General features: G+C 40.9%; 1 protein-coding gene across 3 annotated transcripts in view; it reads left to right on the top strand.

Moving 5' to 3' along the window:
• dock5 (dedicator of cytokinesis 5) overlaps window positions 1–15995 on the top strand; it is a 38776-nt gene extending 22781 nt beyond the window's left edge. For 2 of the 3 annotated variants that reach the window (XM_034691829.1, XM_034691831.1), the window contains exons 24-51: window positions 322–392; window positions 633–739; window positions 915–1051; window positions 2370–2465; window positions 2688–2786; window positions 3123–3293; window positions 3409–3509; window positions 3590–3648; window positions 3901–4055; window positions 4185–4270; window positions 4628–4784; window positions 4924–4964; window positions 5045–5135; window positions 5247–5366; window positions 5691–5780; window positions 6307–6411; window positions 6688–6829; window positions 7400–7481; window positions 7593–7677; window positions 9588–9674; window positions 9787–9963; window positions 11484–11567; window positions 11655–11792; window positions 12024–12196; window positions 12402–12546; window positions 12755–12905; window positions 13140–13258; window positions 13382–15995. In XM_034691829.1, coding sequence (XP_034547720.1) covers window positions 322–392; window positions 633–739; window positions 915–1051; window positions 2370–2465; window positions 2688–2786; window positions 3123–3293; window positions 3409–3509; window positions 3590–3648; window positions 3901–4055; window positions 4185–4270; window positions 4628–4784; window positions 4924–4964; window positions 5045–5135; window positions 5247–5366; window positions 5691–5780; window positions 6307–6411; window positions 6688–6829; window positions 7400–7481; window positions 7593–7677; window positions 9588–9674; window positions 9787–9963; window positions 11484–11567; window positions 11655–11792; window positions 12024–12196; window positions 12402–12546; window positions 12755–12905; window positions 13140–13258; window positions 13382–13483 — 3171 coding nt within the window. In that variant the 3' untranslated portion in view covers window positions 13484–15995. The remainder of the gene's footprint in view (window positions 1–321; window positions 393–632; window positions 740–914; window positions 1052–2369; window positions 2466–2687; window positions 2787–3122; window positions 3294–3408; window positions 3510–3589; window positions 3649–3900; window positions 4056–4184; window positions 4271–4627; window positions 4785–4923; window positions 4965–5044; window positions 5136–5246; window positions 5367–5690; window positions 5781–6306; window positions 6412–6687; window positions 6830–7399; window positions 7482–7592; window positions 7678–9587; window positions 9675–9786; window positions 9964–11483; window positions 11568–11654; window positions 11793–12023; window positions 12197–12401; window positions 12547–12754; window positions 12906–13139; window positions 13259–13381) is intronic. The other variant, XM_034691830.1, reaches the window with a different exon arrangement.
• Window positions 15996–17937: the final 1942 nt, after the last annotated feature.

Here is a 17937-nt window from a genome sequence, read left to right on the forward strand (position 1 = left end):
AATGTTTTCAAATGATACAAAGTTTTGATAAACTCAAATGCGTTCCAATCAGGCTTGATAAAAATGTTACGTTTATTTTCAGTCTCAGTGTTTTCAGTGTTGCATGATTAATCACTGTAGTGGTCCTGCTGAGTAAATGTGTTACACCGTCCTGCACAATCTATTGAAAAGTTGAACAAATTAACTGCAGGAAAAACAGAGGCTCCCTGTTGGTTAGTCTCAATGAGGTGAGAAAAAGCTCTGGTAAAAAGCTTGTTTCACAAGAGAACAAAAAACTCTCCATGCTTCAGTCTGATCAGACCTGATTCTTTGCTTTTTCAGGGAGCGATATTGAAATACCTCCCCAGCATCATTAATGACATCCAGACTGTGTTTGATCCCGTGGAGCTCAGGTAACTCTCCCGAGGGTTTCTACGGCAGGAAAAGATAATTGCCTGTCTCATTGCAAATTATAATATTTACTTCTGTGTAAACGGGCGGTACTCTCATTCTTGCAGCTGTAAAATCAGCCTGTCGTGTCCTGCTCATTAACCCCATGTGACAATAATTAATAGATGTGAAATGTGAATAGCATTAATATTGTCACTGCAGCTCTTTGGGGGCTTTTTCATTCTCTTTCATTCTCTTTTCAGCGTCCTCTTAGCAAAGTTCATTGAGAGCATTCCTGACTCTCAGCTCGTGCGTCAGAAGCTGGGCTGCATGTGTAAAATGGTGGAGAGTGACCTTTTCAGGCAGCCAGGTAGGAGTGCTCAAGGCTCAAAAACCACATAATGACTTTTCACACAAGATGAAGGGAGAAAAAAAGCTCTGCTCCATATTACACCAACATATGAGTTTTCTCAGGTCAGCTCCGTGAAAAGGAAATGTGCTGTGTGATCCAATGAGCACAATTTTGCTCTGCTCTGTTGCCACAGATTGTCGAGACGTGCTCCTGCCACTTGTTACCGACCAGCTGAGTGGGCAGCTGGACGACCACTCCAGTAAGCCTGATCATGAGGCCTGCGCTCAGCTGCTCAGCACCGTGTTGGACAACCTGGACCGCAAGGATGTGGTAAGGGGACCAAACTCACCTTAAAGCACACAGAGTTTAGAAGTTCAAAGGGTCGGTACAGATAGATTATAGAAAGAGAACATCTAGTCAGACAAAGACTGAGGATATAAGCGGCAGAAATGAGTTTCATCCACAGTACGGCTGAGATCAACTTTAGAGTTAGAGGTGAAGAGCGCAGACATCTCAGAGCTCAGACATGGCGACCTCTGAGTAAAGCCGCTGCTGTTTTGCATTGAAGAGAGTCAGTTAAGGTGATTTGGTCCTCTCTTTGGAGGTTCTCTGGGCATATCCAACTGGAAGGAGGCCCTGGGGCGAACCCGAAGCACGCTGGAGGGATTACATATCCCATCTGGCCTGTTAGCATCTAGTCATCCCTGTGGAGGAGCTGGAGAGCTAAAGAGTGGAGCTGTCTGAGCCGCCTTGCTTAGCATGCTGCCACTGTGCCCCAGACCCACACTAGTGGTATAAAATGAATGGATAGTTGGAACATCTGGTCACGCAGATAGTCTGGCTCTTATTTACCATGGTTTTTACAGATCTGTTTCTGAGATTTCCGTCACCAACCCGAACGCAGTGGAGGTGTGTGGAATTTCATTTGTGATGCATTTGTGAACATTGAAAAATGGCAGCAACATGTTTTTCCACAAAAGATGTCCCCTGACTGAAGATAATCTATAGACTTCACTGACATCAGAGCCCCAGGTGTTATTTGTTTTTTCTTTGCTTTGACACATCAGATAAAGGCTATTTACATCATCATTTTCTAAAGCCTGAGGGGACGTCTTTAACTTCCTTATTTCTTTGACCAGCAGTCTGAAACAAAAGATATTCATTTGTGTGTACTCTCAGGCAAAAACAAACAGAAAATTCTCATTCTTTGTGGGCTGGTGACGTCGAATTGCCTATTTTTCTTTAAAAAGACTAAACAGTTACGAAGTTCGGATTAATCAAAATTTTCACTGACCACTTATTCCAGGTCTTTGAACCTTTTTTTCTTTCTTTGACTAAAGAAGTTGTCATAGAGAACACGGGATGAGTAATAAAGAGAATTATGTAACTGGAGCCTTTCTGCTGCTGAATTTTTCAGCTCTACTTTCAATACTGTGAGCTGCACAAAAGAAAAAAAGGAAGATAAATCTTAGAGACAAGCTTTCTAAAAACTGGGCAAATAAAAGCAAAATGATCTTCAAAAGACTGAGAAAATCCGTTTTTTTTTCTCCCCTTTTTTCAATAATTGGGATGAACCGACCCTTTGTAACTTGTCTGTTTTTCCATGTTTGTGTGGGTAATTGTACCTGCGGCTTTTCTGTCTGTACAGGGTCCCACCAGAGGGCATGTCCAGCTGATAATGGAGCGGCTTCTTCGCAGGGTTAATCGCACTGTCATCAGCATGGACAGATCCTCGCCGCTCATTGTAAGACAATCTGTGACATCAGAGCTGAAAGATGTCCTTGAAGACTACTTCCTCAGCGTTTATTTCATTATGGAAAATACTGACATTGACAATACCTGAATGTAGAAGCATGACAAAACACAATAATGACACAAACACAGCCAGGAGCATGTGGGCTGAATGAAGTGTTTTAGACAAACGTTTGACAGTGAAATCATGTAACAGTGAAATCTTCCCTGGCAGGGCCACTATCTCGCCTGCATGACGGCTATCCTGAAGCAAATGGATGACATGCATTACGCCCACTACATCAGCACCTTCAAGACCAGACAGGACATCATTGTAAGTGTCCTGGTTCCTCCCCCGTTAGCTACATCTTGTCTTGAAACGTACCATCAATAACAGGCATTAAACCACCCTGGCCACTTACTGCTCCTTAAGAGAATATTGATTGTAGACATTTCATGCAATGGATCGGACTGACATGATGAGGATGTCAGTTGGCTCCATTAAGCTTTGGGGGTATTACATGTGTCTGACATGCAGAGAAGGGCTGTTGATGCATGTACTGCTGCTCTGGATTTGCTTAGTTTGAACTAAACCTTACTGGGAACTCTTAATCGTATTTCTCTAAAGAGACAATGTGCAGTAAAGATTTTATTCTTGTGCTGCCCTCAGGACTTCCTCATGGAGACATTCATCATGTTTAAAGACCTCATGGGAAACGTCTTCCCTGCAGACTGGATGATCATGAACCTGGTGCAGATGCAGGTCTTCCTCAGGGCTATCAACCATCACTCTGATGTCCTCAACATGTACTTCCTGGACGAGGCGCATTTTGAACTACAGGTGTGTCCACCCGTCTCCACCCCTTCCCAATTTCTTGTTAAACAAAAAATCAAAAGCTGGGGTGATGAGATGGTAATTATGGTATTAATATTTGAAAACATGGCTCTCCTCACAGCTGTGGAATAACTACTTTCATTTGACGGTGGCATTCCTCACCCACAAGACACTGCAGCTGGAATCGTTCTCTCAAGAGAAACGAAATAAGATCTTGAACAAGTGAGATCATTTAAAGTTCATCAGAAGATGATTTAAATAAAGAGAAGTTAATTTAACAGTTTGATTTGAAACTTCCACAGATATGGGGACATGAGGAAGACTATTGGATTTAAGATAAGGGATATGTGGTACAATCTAGGTGAGTGTTTTTCTCTATCTGATAATGATGCTATTATCATAGAGTTTGAGAGTTGTTTATCCATTGCCTGCCAGTAATTCAAGAGGAATAACAAGACAATATTTTTTATTGTCCAGTTTCAGAGTGTGTTGTTGTTTTGTTGACCACATTATTAGATTTGTCTTCTGTTTGTTGAGAAATGAAGGTGCAGCTTATTGCCTTCTAAAACCACACTCTGATATTTCTGTGTGATAATGTTTTGTTGTCCCTCAGGCCCACACAAAATGAAGTTCATCCCCGCCATGGTCGGGCCCATTCTGGAGGTCACACTGGTGCCTGAGCCTGAGCTGAGGAAAGCCACCATCCCAATCTTTTTTGATATGATGCAGTGCGAGCACAACTTCAACCCCGGTCGCACCTTTGAAACGGTAAGAGACTTCAGAAGCTCAGCACTTTGATGTTTTTTGTTTAATTTCAACTGAGGCTGCTCCTGGCTAAATATGACATTTGTGATATGAGTAGTGGTGTGTTTTTTAATTCCCCTCTTATCTTTGCAGTTTGAGAACGAACTGATAACAAAATTGGATGAAGAGGTAGAGGGAGGCCAAGGGGATGAGCAGTACAAAGTCCTGCTGGAGAAAACGTAAGGCAGAGGAGCAGATCAAACAAAACATTTTCTCAGAAAACTTGAAAAATCCTTCAATTCTGTGTGATAGGGAATTCACATAGGATTACTGCTAAGATACAACAAAGGCCTGAAATTGTGTTTTTGAAAAAGTCCTTAAGGAAACAGAAGGACAAGATAGTCTGTGAGAATTGTAAGTAGCCGGTAATCAATAGAAAGCCCTGAAGGACTGAATGTACGATTCCAACAGTTGCAAAAACATATTTTAATATGCTCATCAGGAGGAAAGGCAGGCCTCAGCAGACGGATAGACACCAGAAATAGCCACTTACCACTTCAGAATAGTGTGTGAAGATTATTTATTTGTTTGTTCAGTTTACTGGAGCACTGCAGACGCCACAGATACCTGTCACTGTCAGGAGAGGAGCTGGCTCTGCTGCTGAGCAGTCTGCTGGAGAATCTGCTGGCGTACCGCACCATCACACATGACGAAAGTCCTGAGCATCGCATGAGCTGCACCGTCAATGTGCTGGTATGCCCTGCAACTATATTTACCAAAGGGTTAACAGTGTTTGTGCATGGACATATAGAAAAACAATACAGCCTGTTCTTCTGCAAAATGCTTGAGAGAAAATGAAGGAATAAGAAAAATATGGATTCTTCTCTTACAGAATTTCTACAAAGAAAAAAAGAGGGAGGACATTTACATCCGGTGAGTCATCCACACACACCAAGCGTCTGGTTTCGGACCAAAGAGATAACTCTGACTAATCGGTGTGCTCTTGTAATCAGGTACTTGTACAAGCTGAGAGATTTGCACCTGGACTGTGAAAACTACACAGAGGCAGCCTACACCCTGCTGCTACATGCTGAATTACTGGAGGTCTCTGGCACATTTGGCCTTTTTATTCAGATGAAACAAGATCACATTTTGAGGGTTTAAGCTTATATTACTCTGCTTCTGCCTAAATGTCATGGCAATCTGCCTCCCCAGTGGTCCGATAAACCCTGCGCACCTCATCTGATACCCAGAGATGGGGACCACGTGTGGACTCAACAGGAGCTGAAGGAGAGGCTAATCCAGGAGATGATATGCTACTTGGACAAGGGCAAGGTGAGAATTATCTGCTCTGCATGTAAGCTGGGGTCAAAAGTTCCAGTTCAACTTTGTCTTTGCAAATAACCCAAACAAACTTCTGAAAGCTGCGCTCTGCGTTGGCATTGTGAAACTGGTGGGGGGAGTTGCTTAAGCTCACACAGCAGCCACAGGTTTCTTTGTTGTGTCAGTATTTTTTGGATCTCCAACAGCTACATGACAACTATTTTCCCTCGAAGCTGTGAGGTGGGCACGGAAGTGACAGCCAGATGGCTAACTCGTGCTCCTGTGTTTTTATGTGTTTTGTCCTCTTTAAACTGACTGACGCACATGTCTTCTCAGATGTGGGAGAAAGCCATTGAGCTGGGGAAGCAGCTCGCCAAAATGCACGAGAGCCACATGTTTGACTTCATGGAGCTGAGCCAGCTGCTGGTAAGAGGACCCATGCATTTTAACTCAGCCCCTCAAACAAAACACTCTCACTCTGAAAACCTCTTTAAAAGGCAGCCCTATAAATAATATTGTTGCTGCCTCATTAAGACTATTGACATTAGTCTGAAGAGTAATAGTCTGCATGAATTTGGTCCAGCTCTTACAAGGCTGTGGACAGTTAGCTGGAGAAAAGAACTTGAAGTGATTGGAAGAGATAATTGTGTGTTAACCTATTTACTGTTACTCCTTTCAACCCAGACAGTGTGTGCTGATGCAGTGGAGTGTTAATGTGTGATAAAGAATTTATAAAGTCTCTCAGCCTTAGTAGGTTAGTTTGATTGTGCTCCAATAAACTTTTCTCATAATTTCATAAAGAAAACTTAATTGAGCACATTCTTTTTAGAGGCTGTTATTGGAAAACTTTGATCTAGTTCATTGCGTTTTATTTTCTGACCCCAAGTAGACTCATTACAACATGCTGTACATATTCTCCATCTTTACTCTCTTTTTTTGTCCTCTGTCACAGAAAAAACAAGCTCAGTTTTATGAACATATCATGCATGCAATGCGACCACAGCCGGAGTACTTTGCTGTAGGATATTATGGCCTTGGACTCCCCTCGTTCCTCAGGGTAAGGAAATGATTGCCTATTTCAATAAAAAGATATGTACTATAGCCATCATGCTCCTTGCTTATGCAGTGAGTTTGCTTTTCGAAACATTTCTCGGGGCAATGTCGAATAATGTTGATAGAAGTTACTGGCTTTTTGATGACACAAAATAATATTGGAGTGAAAACAGTCCAGTCACAAGCACAGTGCTCATAAATAATGTACAATTGTTTATTATTTGCTTTTATTGGATTGGATTTGATTTGTTGGGATGCTTTCTGAAAATATCTGCTGCAGAACAAGATGTTCATCTATCGAGGCAAAGAGTACGAGTGGCTTGAAGACTTCACCTTGAAGCTGCTCTCTCAGTTCCCAAACGCAGTCCGGATGACCATTACAGCGCCCCCTGGAGACAATATCTGCAACTCCCCTGGACAGTGTATCCTTACATAATGAACCACAGAGAGGCTTTTTATCTAGCAGGGTTTCAGCCATGTTGACAGGATGGCTCTCGGGAAGGCCATGGGAAAAGAAATTTGTAGTTTCAAGTAAAACATCTCAAAAACGACTGGAGGAAATGTCTTTAGATTTTGTACGAAAATTCAAAAGCCCCTAGGAGAAACAGTAAAAACCTTTTTGAATGTTGACTTTGCATTTAAGGACAGCTTTATTTTAATATGCATATAACACATTTGTATATGTATGACTACATCTTGCACAGCTAATGCATTTCCAATCTTTTTATTGCTCATTTGCAAGTATGAGCATGCAAATTAGCTGCATTAAAATGCAAAACATGGTAAACATAACTGCTTGACATCAGCATATTAGTAATTTAATGTTGAGCATTTTAGCAAGTTCACATAAGCATTTAGCTGAAAGCACTGTGCAGCCTCACAGAGCTGCTAGCATGACCATAGTCTGTTGTTTGACTTTCACAGATAATTTTAGAATATGTATCAGCCCCTTTCTTGCCGTTCCTGGTCTTATCCTTAGCTGAACTTCACAGACATCCAGAGCTTTACTGTCAAGCCAGTTCTCACTGTGCCACAGCAGTTTAAAGACAAGGGGGTTCCAGAGCAGATATTAAAGTGCGTAACAGAACACTTAAAGGCTGATTTATTTTGTCGTGAATACCCAGAGATTTATAGATCTCTGGTCAAAGCTCTAACTCACTGCTGTCCTTCCCTGTGCTTTTGCAGCTATTACAGAACCAATGAAGTGGACAAATTCCAGTATTCCAGGCCCTTCAGGAAAGGTGAAAAGGACCCAGACAATGAATTCGCAGTGAGCACTTTTTAAATTTACTTCAAAGCACTACACCATTATGTATAAGTACACAGCCATACATTTCAAAACAGAAAAAACAAACGTGTCCTTGCATATATAACCCTGTGGAGATAAATAAAGACATTTCAGCTGGGGAGAACTTTATTCAGGATTGCTTGAACAGAGATCAAAAAACATTATTGACAAGATGCTTGCCTATGAAGGAGTCTTTGACGATTAGACCCCATTGAGACATAATTTCTTATTTAAAGGGAGAGAGAGATGCTCAAGATAAAAAGGAATATCTTCTGCTGGAGTCTAGACACGGCTGGTGATGGTGGGATGAGGACCAGTCTTGTAAATGTGGATGAATGTGGAGCAGAACTTCTGTTAGAGCTGAATTTGATGAGAATTGGAGGTGAATGCATTTCAGGAGGGTTACATTGATTACATTGATGCCTGAAATTACAACTGACAGCCACAGAGAGCAGGACAGCTTTAAACTCTGACAGCAATGAGATGATTGGCTCTCAAGAGCTGATGCAAAATGTGATTGGTTGAAGTGGAAGAGTGAAACATCCAGAATCAGATGATGAATTTGAAGCAGAGAGAGAGAGAGTGAGAGATGGGATCTAAATGAGTGAGCATGAAGCCCACGGGACTGTAGTGGCTTTTTAAGCCAATTTGACATCATGGCCGAGTTCCAGTTCTGTCACGTGATGCTCACTGGCCCAAACAGACAGTCTCCCATCTGCTTACAGTAATTAAGCTGATAATTGTGTTTTAGGTGCATCATATGAAAATAAAAGGCATAATTCAAAGTAGTGTACAATATTAACATGTCAGTAAACAAACATAGTAGTTGTGGTTTTTCGTCCAATAGATGTTAAGATGTCTTCAATTAATTTTAAAACACTGTTTTGTTCAATAAGTTGGAAACTGATCTTCAAAGATGCATTTTCTCTGTTGACTGTTGTAGTTCACATGAAAGTAAACTTCAAAATTAGGTCAAAGGTTCTGGATGCTTAGATTAAAGTCTGAAATGTAATACAGTGCATCTACCATAGCATCAAAATGTCATCATTTTCCATGAAGATTGGAGATCTAGAGAGGGAGAGTTTGCTGCAGCTGTTTACAGAACCATGTACATCACAACATTTTGATGCTCCGTGGGCTTAATTAATTGTGAAAGTTCAAACTCAGGCAGGATTGTTCGTCAGGGACAGCCTGAAGAGAACTTGTTGCAGGTTTGAGTCAAATTGTGGGAGTTAGTTTCAATAGTTTCACAGCATTGGAGAAAAACATTGTTGTACTTGATTAATCCTGTCAGCTTAAAGCATTCAATCAATCCTGCTCCATCAGGCCTTCACTCAGTACATGTCATAGATGTATCTGTACCAATGTTTGTTTTGAATTCTCAAAGTTTGAAACTTAAGACAGTTGCTATAGTGCCGACATCAGGACTTTCATCCTTCTAAGCCCGTTAAAAAATTTGGCTCAGGACTGGAGTGAACTCATCTCCTCATCCCAGACATGCCACAGCCAAAGATACAGCATCTTTCATCTGCAGAGCTTTTGATTCATTGATTGTTATTGAAATACTTCTAAAATAAATTAGCTCCAGCTTAGAGCAATACTTTCCTAAAAGCTGTATTTTTGTTATTTCCTGAAGCATAATGAACACACGTCAGAGCTATGTTGATGGTAGCTGAGGTCACTGCAAATTCTAAAGCACTTTCTGAGGACACAGATAACTTTTCTTTCTTCAGGTGCCGATGAGAACATTTCATAGCAACAAGCAGGACTCCTCCTCCGACACTGTCTCTAGTTCTTTCATGTTAAAGACAGAGAGTGCTGGTTGATCTTCCCCCAAGTTTTATTAAAATATAACTCTTTAATATTTAATTGATGTATATTCCACCTTACAGACCATGTGGATCGAGAGAACCACATACATCTCAGCGTATCGCTTCCCAGGGATTCTGAAATGGTTTGAAGTCAAATCTGTCTCTGTGGTAAGAAGCAACCTTGATGCTCAAACTGTGCTGTTTTTTTTCCTTCACTTTTTCCAACTTTAATCGTTCCTTACACTCACGATATTCTTCATGCAATCCTCCTTATGGACAGGAGGAGATCAGTCCTCTGCAGAATGCTGTAGAGACGATGGAGATGGCCAATGAAAAACTGAGTAACCTTGTACAGCAGCAGGCCTGTGACCGCTCACTGTCCATCAACCCGCTGTCCATGATGCTTAGCGGCATCGTTGACCCTGCTGTCATGGGCGGCTTCTCCAACTACGAGAAGGTTTGATATTTGTATAATAACATATTTCGTCAGTGTGTCTCATGTCAAGACAGCATGATCTAATCTGCTCCTCTCTTTTGGGTCAGGAGGAGTAACCTCTAAACAAACAAACAAACAAAAACCTCATAAAATACTAATTCTGCTTTACAGGCGACATGTAGAGACCGTAAACAGCCACAGCTCTTATCTAATGTCTCCTAACAAGAAACCATGTGTACAGACAAACAAGCTGAATATAATGCTAACAGCATGCTGAGGTTTAGATGTAATGTCAACCATGTTCACAGTGCAGGCTCTACTTAAATGTGAAGTTAAGCTAAATGCAGACATCAGAATGTTAACATGTTCACAATGATGAAGTTTAGGTTCCATGCTGAGTTTTGAATGATCACCATGTTCACCATACTTGTTAGCATGCTGCCATATGCAAAAGCTGCTGACCTCAGAGGAAAAGTCAAAGGAGAACCAAAGTCACTGAAACCACTTTCACACACTCGTACTGCACAGGTGCAGGAAGGGTGAACGAAAATACCAATATCTTTTCTCCCAGACTTTAAGCAGACTTTAATTACCACCCCCCTTTTCAAGGTCATTGTGGAGCAGGTAGTAGTCTGGAGCATCATTCAACAATAGCAGTTATAAAGTACAAATTAGAACTTTTGAATAATGAGGACATGTAATGTCACTGTAAGGTTGCCAGGGTGCATTAAAAGTAATAGATATTGGATTCCTATAACCTGAGGCCTTAAGCTCCCAAAAAAGCCCCCTGAATGACATCCTAACATTATTAACACATAAGTTTGATGTATATTGAAATTCAAAATCAATAAATGAGTTCTCTTCAGGCATTTGTGTTTCTAAAAAGCATGCAATCAATAAAAAAATTATGCTGTCAGGCTGAAATACGGCTGTTTGGTTGTTACTTGGTGTCATGATGTACATTTCCTCTGTGGTCAGGAGGTAGCATCGGTAGCGAGGAAGTAGGGCACCAATATGTAATCCTGCCTTGGGCACCAATTTGGCTAGAGCTGGCCCTGGACTAACAGATGATCATTTCCATCTAAAAAAAACATAATGATGGTATGGAGGGCGCTAAGTGATAAAAACCAGCCTTGAAATCCAATATGCAAGATTAGAGAGCTCCACTAAAAATGTGTCACTGTCCCTTTGCTGCCAGACTGCTCTGTGTTGTTAGAGTTGAGCTCTCTTCAAATCAGGTCCAGGTTGTGTGCACAGTTGGCTCTGAAGTAATTGATTTGGAAAAGAATAACTGCTATCAAACAAACAAACTAAGTATAAATCATACCAATGCAAACATTAATGAATTTATAAGACTCTTTTATTAACATCACGTCCTGCTGGCCTTGAGCCTGCTATAAACTCCAAAGCTGAATTCATAAGAAGGCCACTGTGGCCTCTCTGTCGTGCTGTGGACACCTGTTCATTGTTGCTTGCAGCTATATTTTAAGCTTTGGGTTTAAAAAGCTGCCCAGTATTCACTCTCGTTTTGTCCTTTGTAGGCTTTCTTTACTGACACCTACATCCAAGAGCACCCAGAGGACCATGGGCGCATTGAGGTCCTTAAACATCTCATCGCCCTGCAGGTATATCCCTCCGCCATTGATTTTCATTGACTCTGTCTCTAAAGGAAGAATGTTTTGTTACACTGAAGTGTCCCTCTTCCCCTCTAGATCCCTCTCTTGGCAGATGGAATTCGCATCCACGGGGAGAAGACGACGGAGCAGCTGAAGCCCTTACACAACCGTCTGGTTACTTGTTTCCGAGACCTTCGGGAGAAAGTGGAGAAGCATTACGGCGTCATAACCTTGGTGCGTTGCCAGCCTCAAACTTGATTTGATGTAAGAGGGTGCCAACTTAAGCTATTGGCCCTCTTGCCTTCCTATCAAACGCTTCTCATTCAAAGCAGTGTACATTATATTAGCGCAGGACCATAAATCTTCCTTTAGCCAGTGCATTGCAACCTCAGAGTTTTGCTTGTCATTGTGCTCCTCCTCTGCCAAGATTCCCTGATGATGCTTAATCCCATTTGTGTGTCCCAGCCCTGCTCTCTCACTGAGAGGAAGAAAAGTCGTGTGGGCTCTGTGGTGATGCCCTACATCCTGTCCTCCACCCTGCGTCGCATGTCCACCATCTCAACCCTCTCCGACGCCTCCTCCGGCCTCTCCAGCGGCTCTGCATCCTCAGATGGACCCTCTTGCATTTCCTCCCACGAGTCAGTCCCTGCATCCTCTCCTTGCTTCCTTCCTTTACCTTGTCCCTGGCTGGTTCTATCTGACATTGCATCACTGTCACACAGGCAGAGCTTTCTGCAAAAACTGATTTTATCTGTTCAAATCAAAAAGCCATGTTTGTGTTTATGATTTTACATCTTTCTTTCTTTCCATCTTTTTTCTTTATCCCGGATTATTCACAAGCAGCTCCTTGTTGTCCCGTCCCAGTGATCACAGGACCTCTGTCCTGCCCCGCTCAGAAGAAGACAACAGGATTGCTCGAAAGAACAGGAAGGAGTGGAGTGTGAGCAAATCCCAGGTCCTGCTGGAGAGACAGTCAGACATAGATGAGGTATGAGTTTATTTTAATATAAATATATGTTTTATTTTCATTTCAATGTTCAGGATTCTTAGATTCAAGTTCTTATATGAGCTGATTCCATGGCCATATCATCTTAATATTGAGTTTCTGTTATTCGGCTGTGAATTGGGAGTTGTTCCATTATAATTCACTGCTTTACACGGAGGCTTATGTTTTTGTGTTCTGATTTTCATGGCAGACTCCTCCAGAGAGGCAGCAGAGGCCCAAGAGTTTACAATTAGGAGACCGGCGGCTCACTCTCTCCTTGTTCCAGGGAGTTTCATCCCCGCTCAGCCTGTCTAACCCTCTCAGCCCGCTACCTGCCTCTCCACACACGCCACGGAGTTCCAGTATGTAACAAAAAAAAGTCTTCTTTGACAAACACAGCGCTGCATGTCATCATTTTATTTCCTCTTTAACATCTTCCTTGCACTCAGACAAGGTTGAATATCTTGTCTGCCAACTCTGTGAGAGCACATTCAGTTTATTCACCTAATCAGGTCACACACACACTCACTCACACATACGATTATTCACAGATGCTTGCAGTCTGAAAGGCTCTTATTTTCTTTCCCCTGTGGTAGGTTATTCATCGCTCCTCAGTGACAATGATGTCAATACCATTGACACCCCAGGGACCCCCCCACCCATGCCTCCGAAGAAGCACCCTCATGAGATTGACATCCCCGGGTTCCCTACTGAGGTATATCAGCTCTAAGAAAATAAGAACCCGCTCACTAATGCATATTTAATGTCGTGTAAACGTTGAGATATTCTGTTTTTACTTCATTTGAAGTCCTGAACTTTCTTCTCTCTTTCCCCACAGTTCACTCCTCCTTTACCGATGAAAATCGAGAGTAAACCTCCTCCCCCACCTCCGAAAACGCGAAAGTCAATGTTCCCCTCATATGAGCACCCACCACACTAAAGCTACACCCACACACAAGGGCCTTAAGGATTCAGTAGTTCTTCAGCCTGGCTGAGCACAGTTTCATTTGTGGCATTTTGGAAACACCACAGTCTGGTACAGATGCAGGACCATCTACGTGGGATTTTTTGCTAAATATTCGGGGGAAAGAGAATTATTTTTATGATGCAAAAAAAAAAAATCCAAGCAGTCCTTTGTTTTTAATTTTTTATCTGTTGTTTGCAATTAAACTGCAAGAAAGAGTGCATGTAGGGCTGTTGTTGTTAGAGGGTACTACTGTGCAGGAATGATCTATGAGTGTGTGCACATAAGGTCACTGCAGCCTTGGATTCAGCGTGTCTTTTTCAGAGGTAATGATGAAAGGCTGATTAGACGCTTTATTTCTTGAAGAAAAGTCATTTTTGTACAGACTTTATTACTTGCAGGGAAAAAGAATGACCAATGCTGCAAATATATTTTTAGCTATCATTAGATGGAGTGACACTGGATGACTTGTTTCCCTTTAGCTGTTTACCGGCATTCCACACCGACATTTCCACACAGGAAAAAGCTGCATAATATACAAGACAAACTTGATTAAGAGCAGGGAATACAATGTACAGAATGTAACTGTTAGATTTTATCATGTGTCTGATGATGGTGCTTAATTGTACTATGATCAATGCAGTTTTTATGAGAAGACATTTAAGAGACACTGGATGGCATTAATGAATGTGTAGTTATTTAACCTTTTTCCTGATGTTTATGATCAACTAAATACTGTAACGAGTGCTTTCAAACTGGACCACATGGATGTTTGTGTTCAGTGGAAGCAAGTTGTTTTTTAAAGGAACAGTTCAATACTTTGGGAAATGATCTGTTTTGCTGGGAGTCATTTGAGGAGGTTGAGACAGCTCGCGTGTGTGCATGGTAAATATGTGGCTGGAGTGAGCTAACAGCTAGCCAGGCTCAGTCAAAAGGTAACAACATCTGCCTCCAAGCTCTGAGGCTCACTAATTAACATTCTTTATCTTATGTAATTAAAATGGTGAAAACACATGTAATAATTACAATTTGTGTTTTAACAAGGGGATTTGTGCAGCTGCCAGGCAACCAGTATAGACGACTAATTAATGCTCCTGGCCACATCAGTGTCCGACGAGTAACACCACCACGTAATACCCCAAATTCTAAATTTCACGTGTGTTTTCTCTAAACAAATGTGATGCAATGTGTGTATTAGTGAGCTTTGGAAGTGCTGGATAGTAGATTTTCCTACTTTCACTCCTAAACATCCATTCTAGGTGATAAGATCACAAGTGGACCGCCTCAAGTACCGGTATAAGTGGAACTCAATGTGTCCTTATTGATATCTGATCACTCAGGGCACAGACGGAGGTGGTCTTGATGCATTTGAAAAACATATTTTTTTTATTATTTATTGTATCATTTTAATATGTGAAGATGTAGTTTCTGCAGTAGAGCTGAGTGTGCAAACACATACGGTACATGTAGGCTAGTTTAAGTATTTATTTAGCAAAAGACAGTATTTGATTTCTTAATACAGGATAATCTCCCACTGATGAGTAAAGAGTAGAAGACACAAGTTAAAGATGTGATCAACCAGTAATTGAATAGTCATGCTCATATCATAGCTCATTTATTGGCTGTGAGTCTGAACCTTTTGTTATCATCATTCAGTGTTATTTCAAGTCTAATGACGCTGATTGAGGCTTCATGTTGATTTACAAAAGAGCGGGAAAGGGAGATCTGGTCGCAACTGGTCAATAGAGACGTATTTGGAGAGACATGTTGAAGCAAGTATCACTTGTACTCTGTGCTGTCCACTTGTGATCTGATCACTCAGGAGGGGTAATAATACCATGTGTAAATAAATTCATAGAATCAGGGAACCCTTGGTAGCAGCTTCATATTCTACACAGATGTGAGCAGTTTGTATCTTCTCATTTAGCTCTCATCTGGAAAGTGAAATTAACACACTTCCCAAGTTTCCCACTGTTCCTTTAAAGAACTCTAAACTCTGTATGGTACAAGCATAAAAGCCTTTGAAGTTCACTTTAGTTTTATATTTCAGGTGTTGGTACATTTGCTTTTTTATCAGTTAATTACTGGAGTTTAAATTATTGTTATTCAGTCCATGTTTCCATTGTTTTGCACACTAGATGTGCACAGAGATGGTTTACTTAAAGTCAACAGAAATGAGTAATATGGATGTACTGCTTTACTATATGTGCTTTTTCTGTGCCTTCGGAGTGCTAAATCTATGCATGAAAGCTGTTTTTTAAATGATCAAAATGAGACGCTTATTAAGGTGTCAGTAATTTAGATGTATTTTTACATTTTTAAATTGTTTTACAAGGGATTTTCTTTTTTGTACAGTAAACATTTCCTAACAAGCATCAAAGAAATTTTCTACAAACATTGCCTCAAGAGATGTATAATGATCTTTTTTTATGAACATGCTGTTGTTGACTGAACACAAATAAAAACTTTATGAAAGCGCCGACTCTCATTATGCGGTGACATTGATTATTTTAGAAAGGCATCTTCATCTCTTAACTATGATCCTGTCAGCGGAGTGAATACAGATGACTCTCCGTGCCCTCGCTGGAGAACTCCCTGACATTTGGATGCTGCTGATAGCCAGAAAAATTACCCATCCAAGCTCAAAACATCCAGAAAACTGGCATGAAGCTGGTGATTTATGCTTTTCAAACACAATTAGAGTAGGTGTTGGAAAAAGATGCCTTTGACATTTGAGCTACAGAAGCATTATCCCTGGAGGGGTGGGTGGTGTCTGCAGGGAGGAGTTTATGAGATGTTTACAGGAGTTGTGTGATGGGTGCTGGTCTTACTAATCTGGATTGTTAATGGCCTGTTCCTTCCTGTCAGATAGTGCGGGCCAGGATATCACTCTGCCAGCAAGTCTCAGGAGCAATAACTATTTGAAGTGATGTTCACCCGTGCAAGGCGAATACTGCAGCAACTGCCTCCTTGGAAACGCTCTCCATACTGTAGACATGTTTACAGCCTCGTGATGTAAAGAATGTGAAGACATCAATTACCACAGTCTCGTTCCTCTCAGCACGTATCCTCTCCACTGACAACAGACGCGGGACATATCTGTGACTAAATTTAAATTGTTACACAGACTGAGGCTGTAAACACACAGCATTTCCATACCTTTAAACAACATGCTATAGATACAAGCAGGCGTGTTCCTCACAAAAATAGATATAGAAATGGTTGTTAAGATAGACTTTAAAGTAACAGAGGTATATTTGATCAAGTTCTTCAGCTGTGTCTGTCAGGTAATTTTCTAAAAAATTGAAAATACTTGCCACTATAATTATCTATAATCTAGTGGCAAACACACTTTTTATTTCAATGTACTTATCAGGTATAGTATCATGTACAGTCGTTCTTTCAGCCTGCAGTCCCCTTTAAACCAATATTTAAAATGGTTTGCTAAATGCTAAATATTAGTAGCTCCAAACATGTTTGGCTTGTAATCTTTTACAAAAGAAAACAGTGTCTGGTTGTTTAAATGCCTTTGTGCTGTTTGCAGTTCCACTAAAGAGACAACTTCTCAGATGACCGAGTTTAATAACTGCTTGAAGCCCAAAGATGTTGCATTTCAAACCTTTCACCCAAAGAATCATGTGAAACATTACAGAAGAAAAAAAAGGAACAAGTTGTGTACGGTACAATTGTTAATTTTTTTATGTCTTCTTTTTTTTTTTTTTTACAACATTAAGAAACTCATGACCCCTGAGATGTATGTAGTGACCCTCTGGAGGGGTCAGGGCCGTATGTTTGGAGCCAGAGGACTGAACTACCCAACTGTTTACTCAGTAGTGACAGTTAATTAGCTTCACCTCGATGAGCTACAGAAGCAAACTGCTACTTTCACATGAACGCAGAAGTATGAATAACCACATGATAACATGGGAGGATAATATGTCAGTTGTAGTGGAGGATTTTTTTTTTACCTTATTGTAGCCTGATTTAACTTTTATTACTACTTTAGTTTTTGAATGTAAGGCCTTTACCGATTGTAGATTACTCTTACATTGTTGTTTGTATTTTGCTTAAAGCTCCTTTGGGTATGTTTGTGTCAATTTTGGCGCCCCCCTGTGGACAAAGCGTTACCTCCTCTGCTGATTTTGTCAAAATTACTGCATCTGGTGTTAAAAGAAGCCAATCAGAAAATGCTGAAATCTGCAGTTCCTTAACTGTCCACTTGACAGGAAACCCTGTTAGAATCCATGATAGTGTACATTTTTACAGCAAAAATAAACTTGTTCACAACCTGGTGGTGTTTAGGGTATGTTGCTCATTTATTTATTCATACACACTGTACATGGGGTTAATTTCCCTGTAATAGATCCTTTAAAAATATAAAGGGTAGGATTTCTGAATAAATTTACATAATTAAGGCCATAGCTGAGTTT

The sequence above is a fragment of the Notolabrus celidotus genome, chromosome 9 (assembly GCF_009762535.1).
Source record: "Notolabrus celidotus isolate fNotCel1 chromosome 9, fNotCel1.pri, whole genome shotgun sequence".
Lineage (NCBI taxonomy): Eukaryota > Metazoa > Chordata > Actinopteri > Labriformes > Labridae > Notolabrus > Notolabrus celidotus.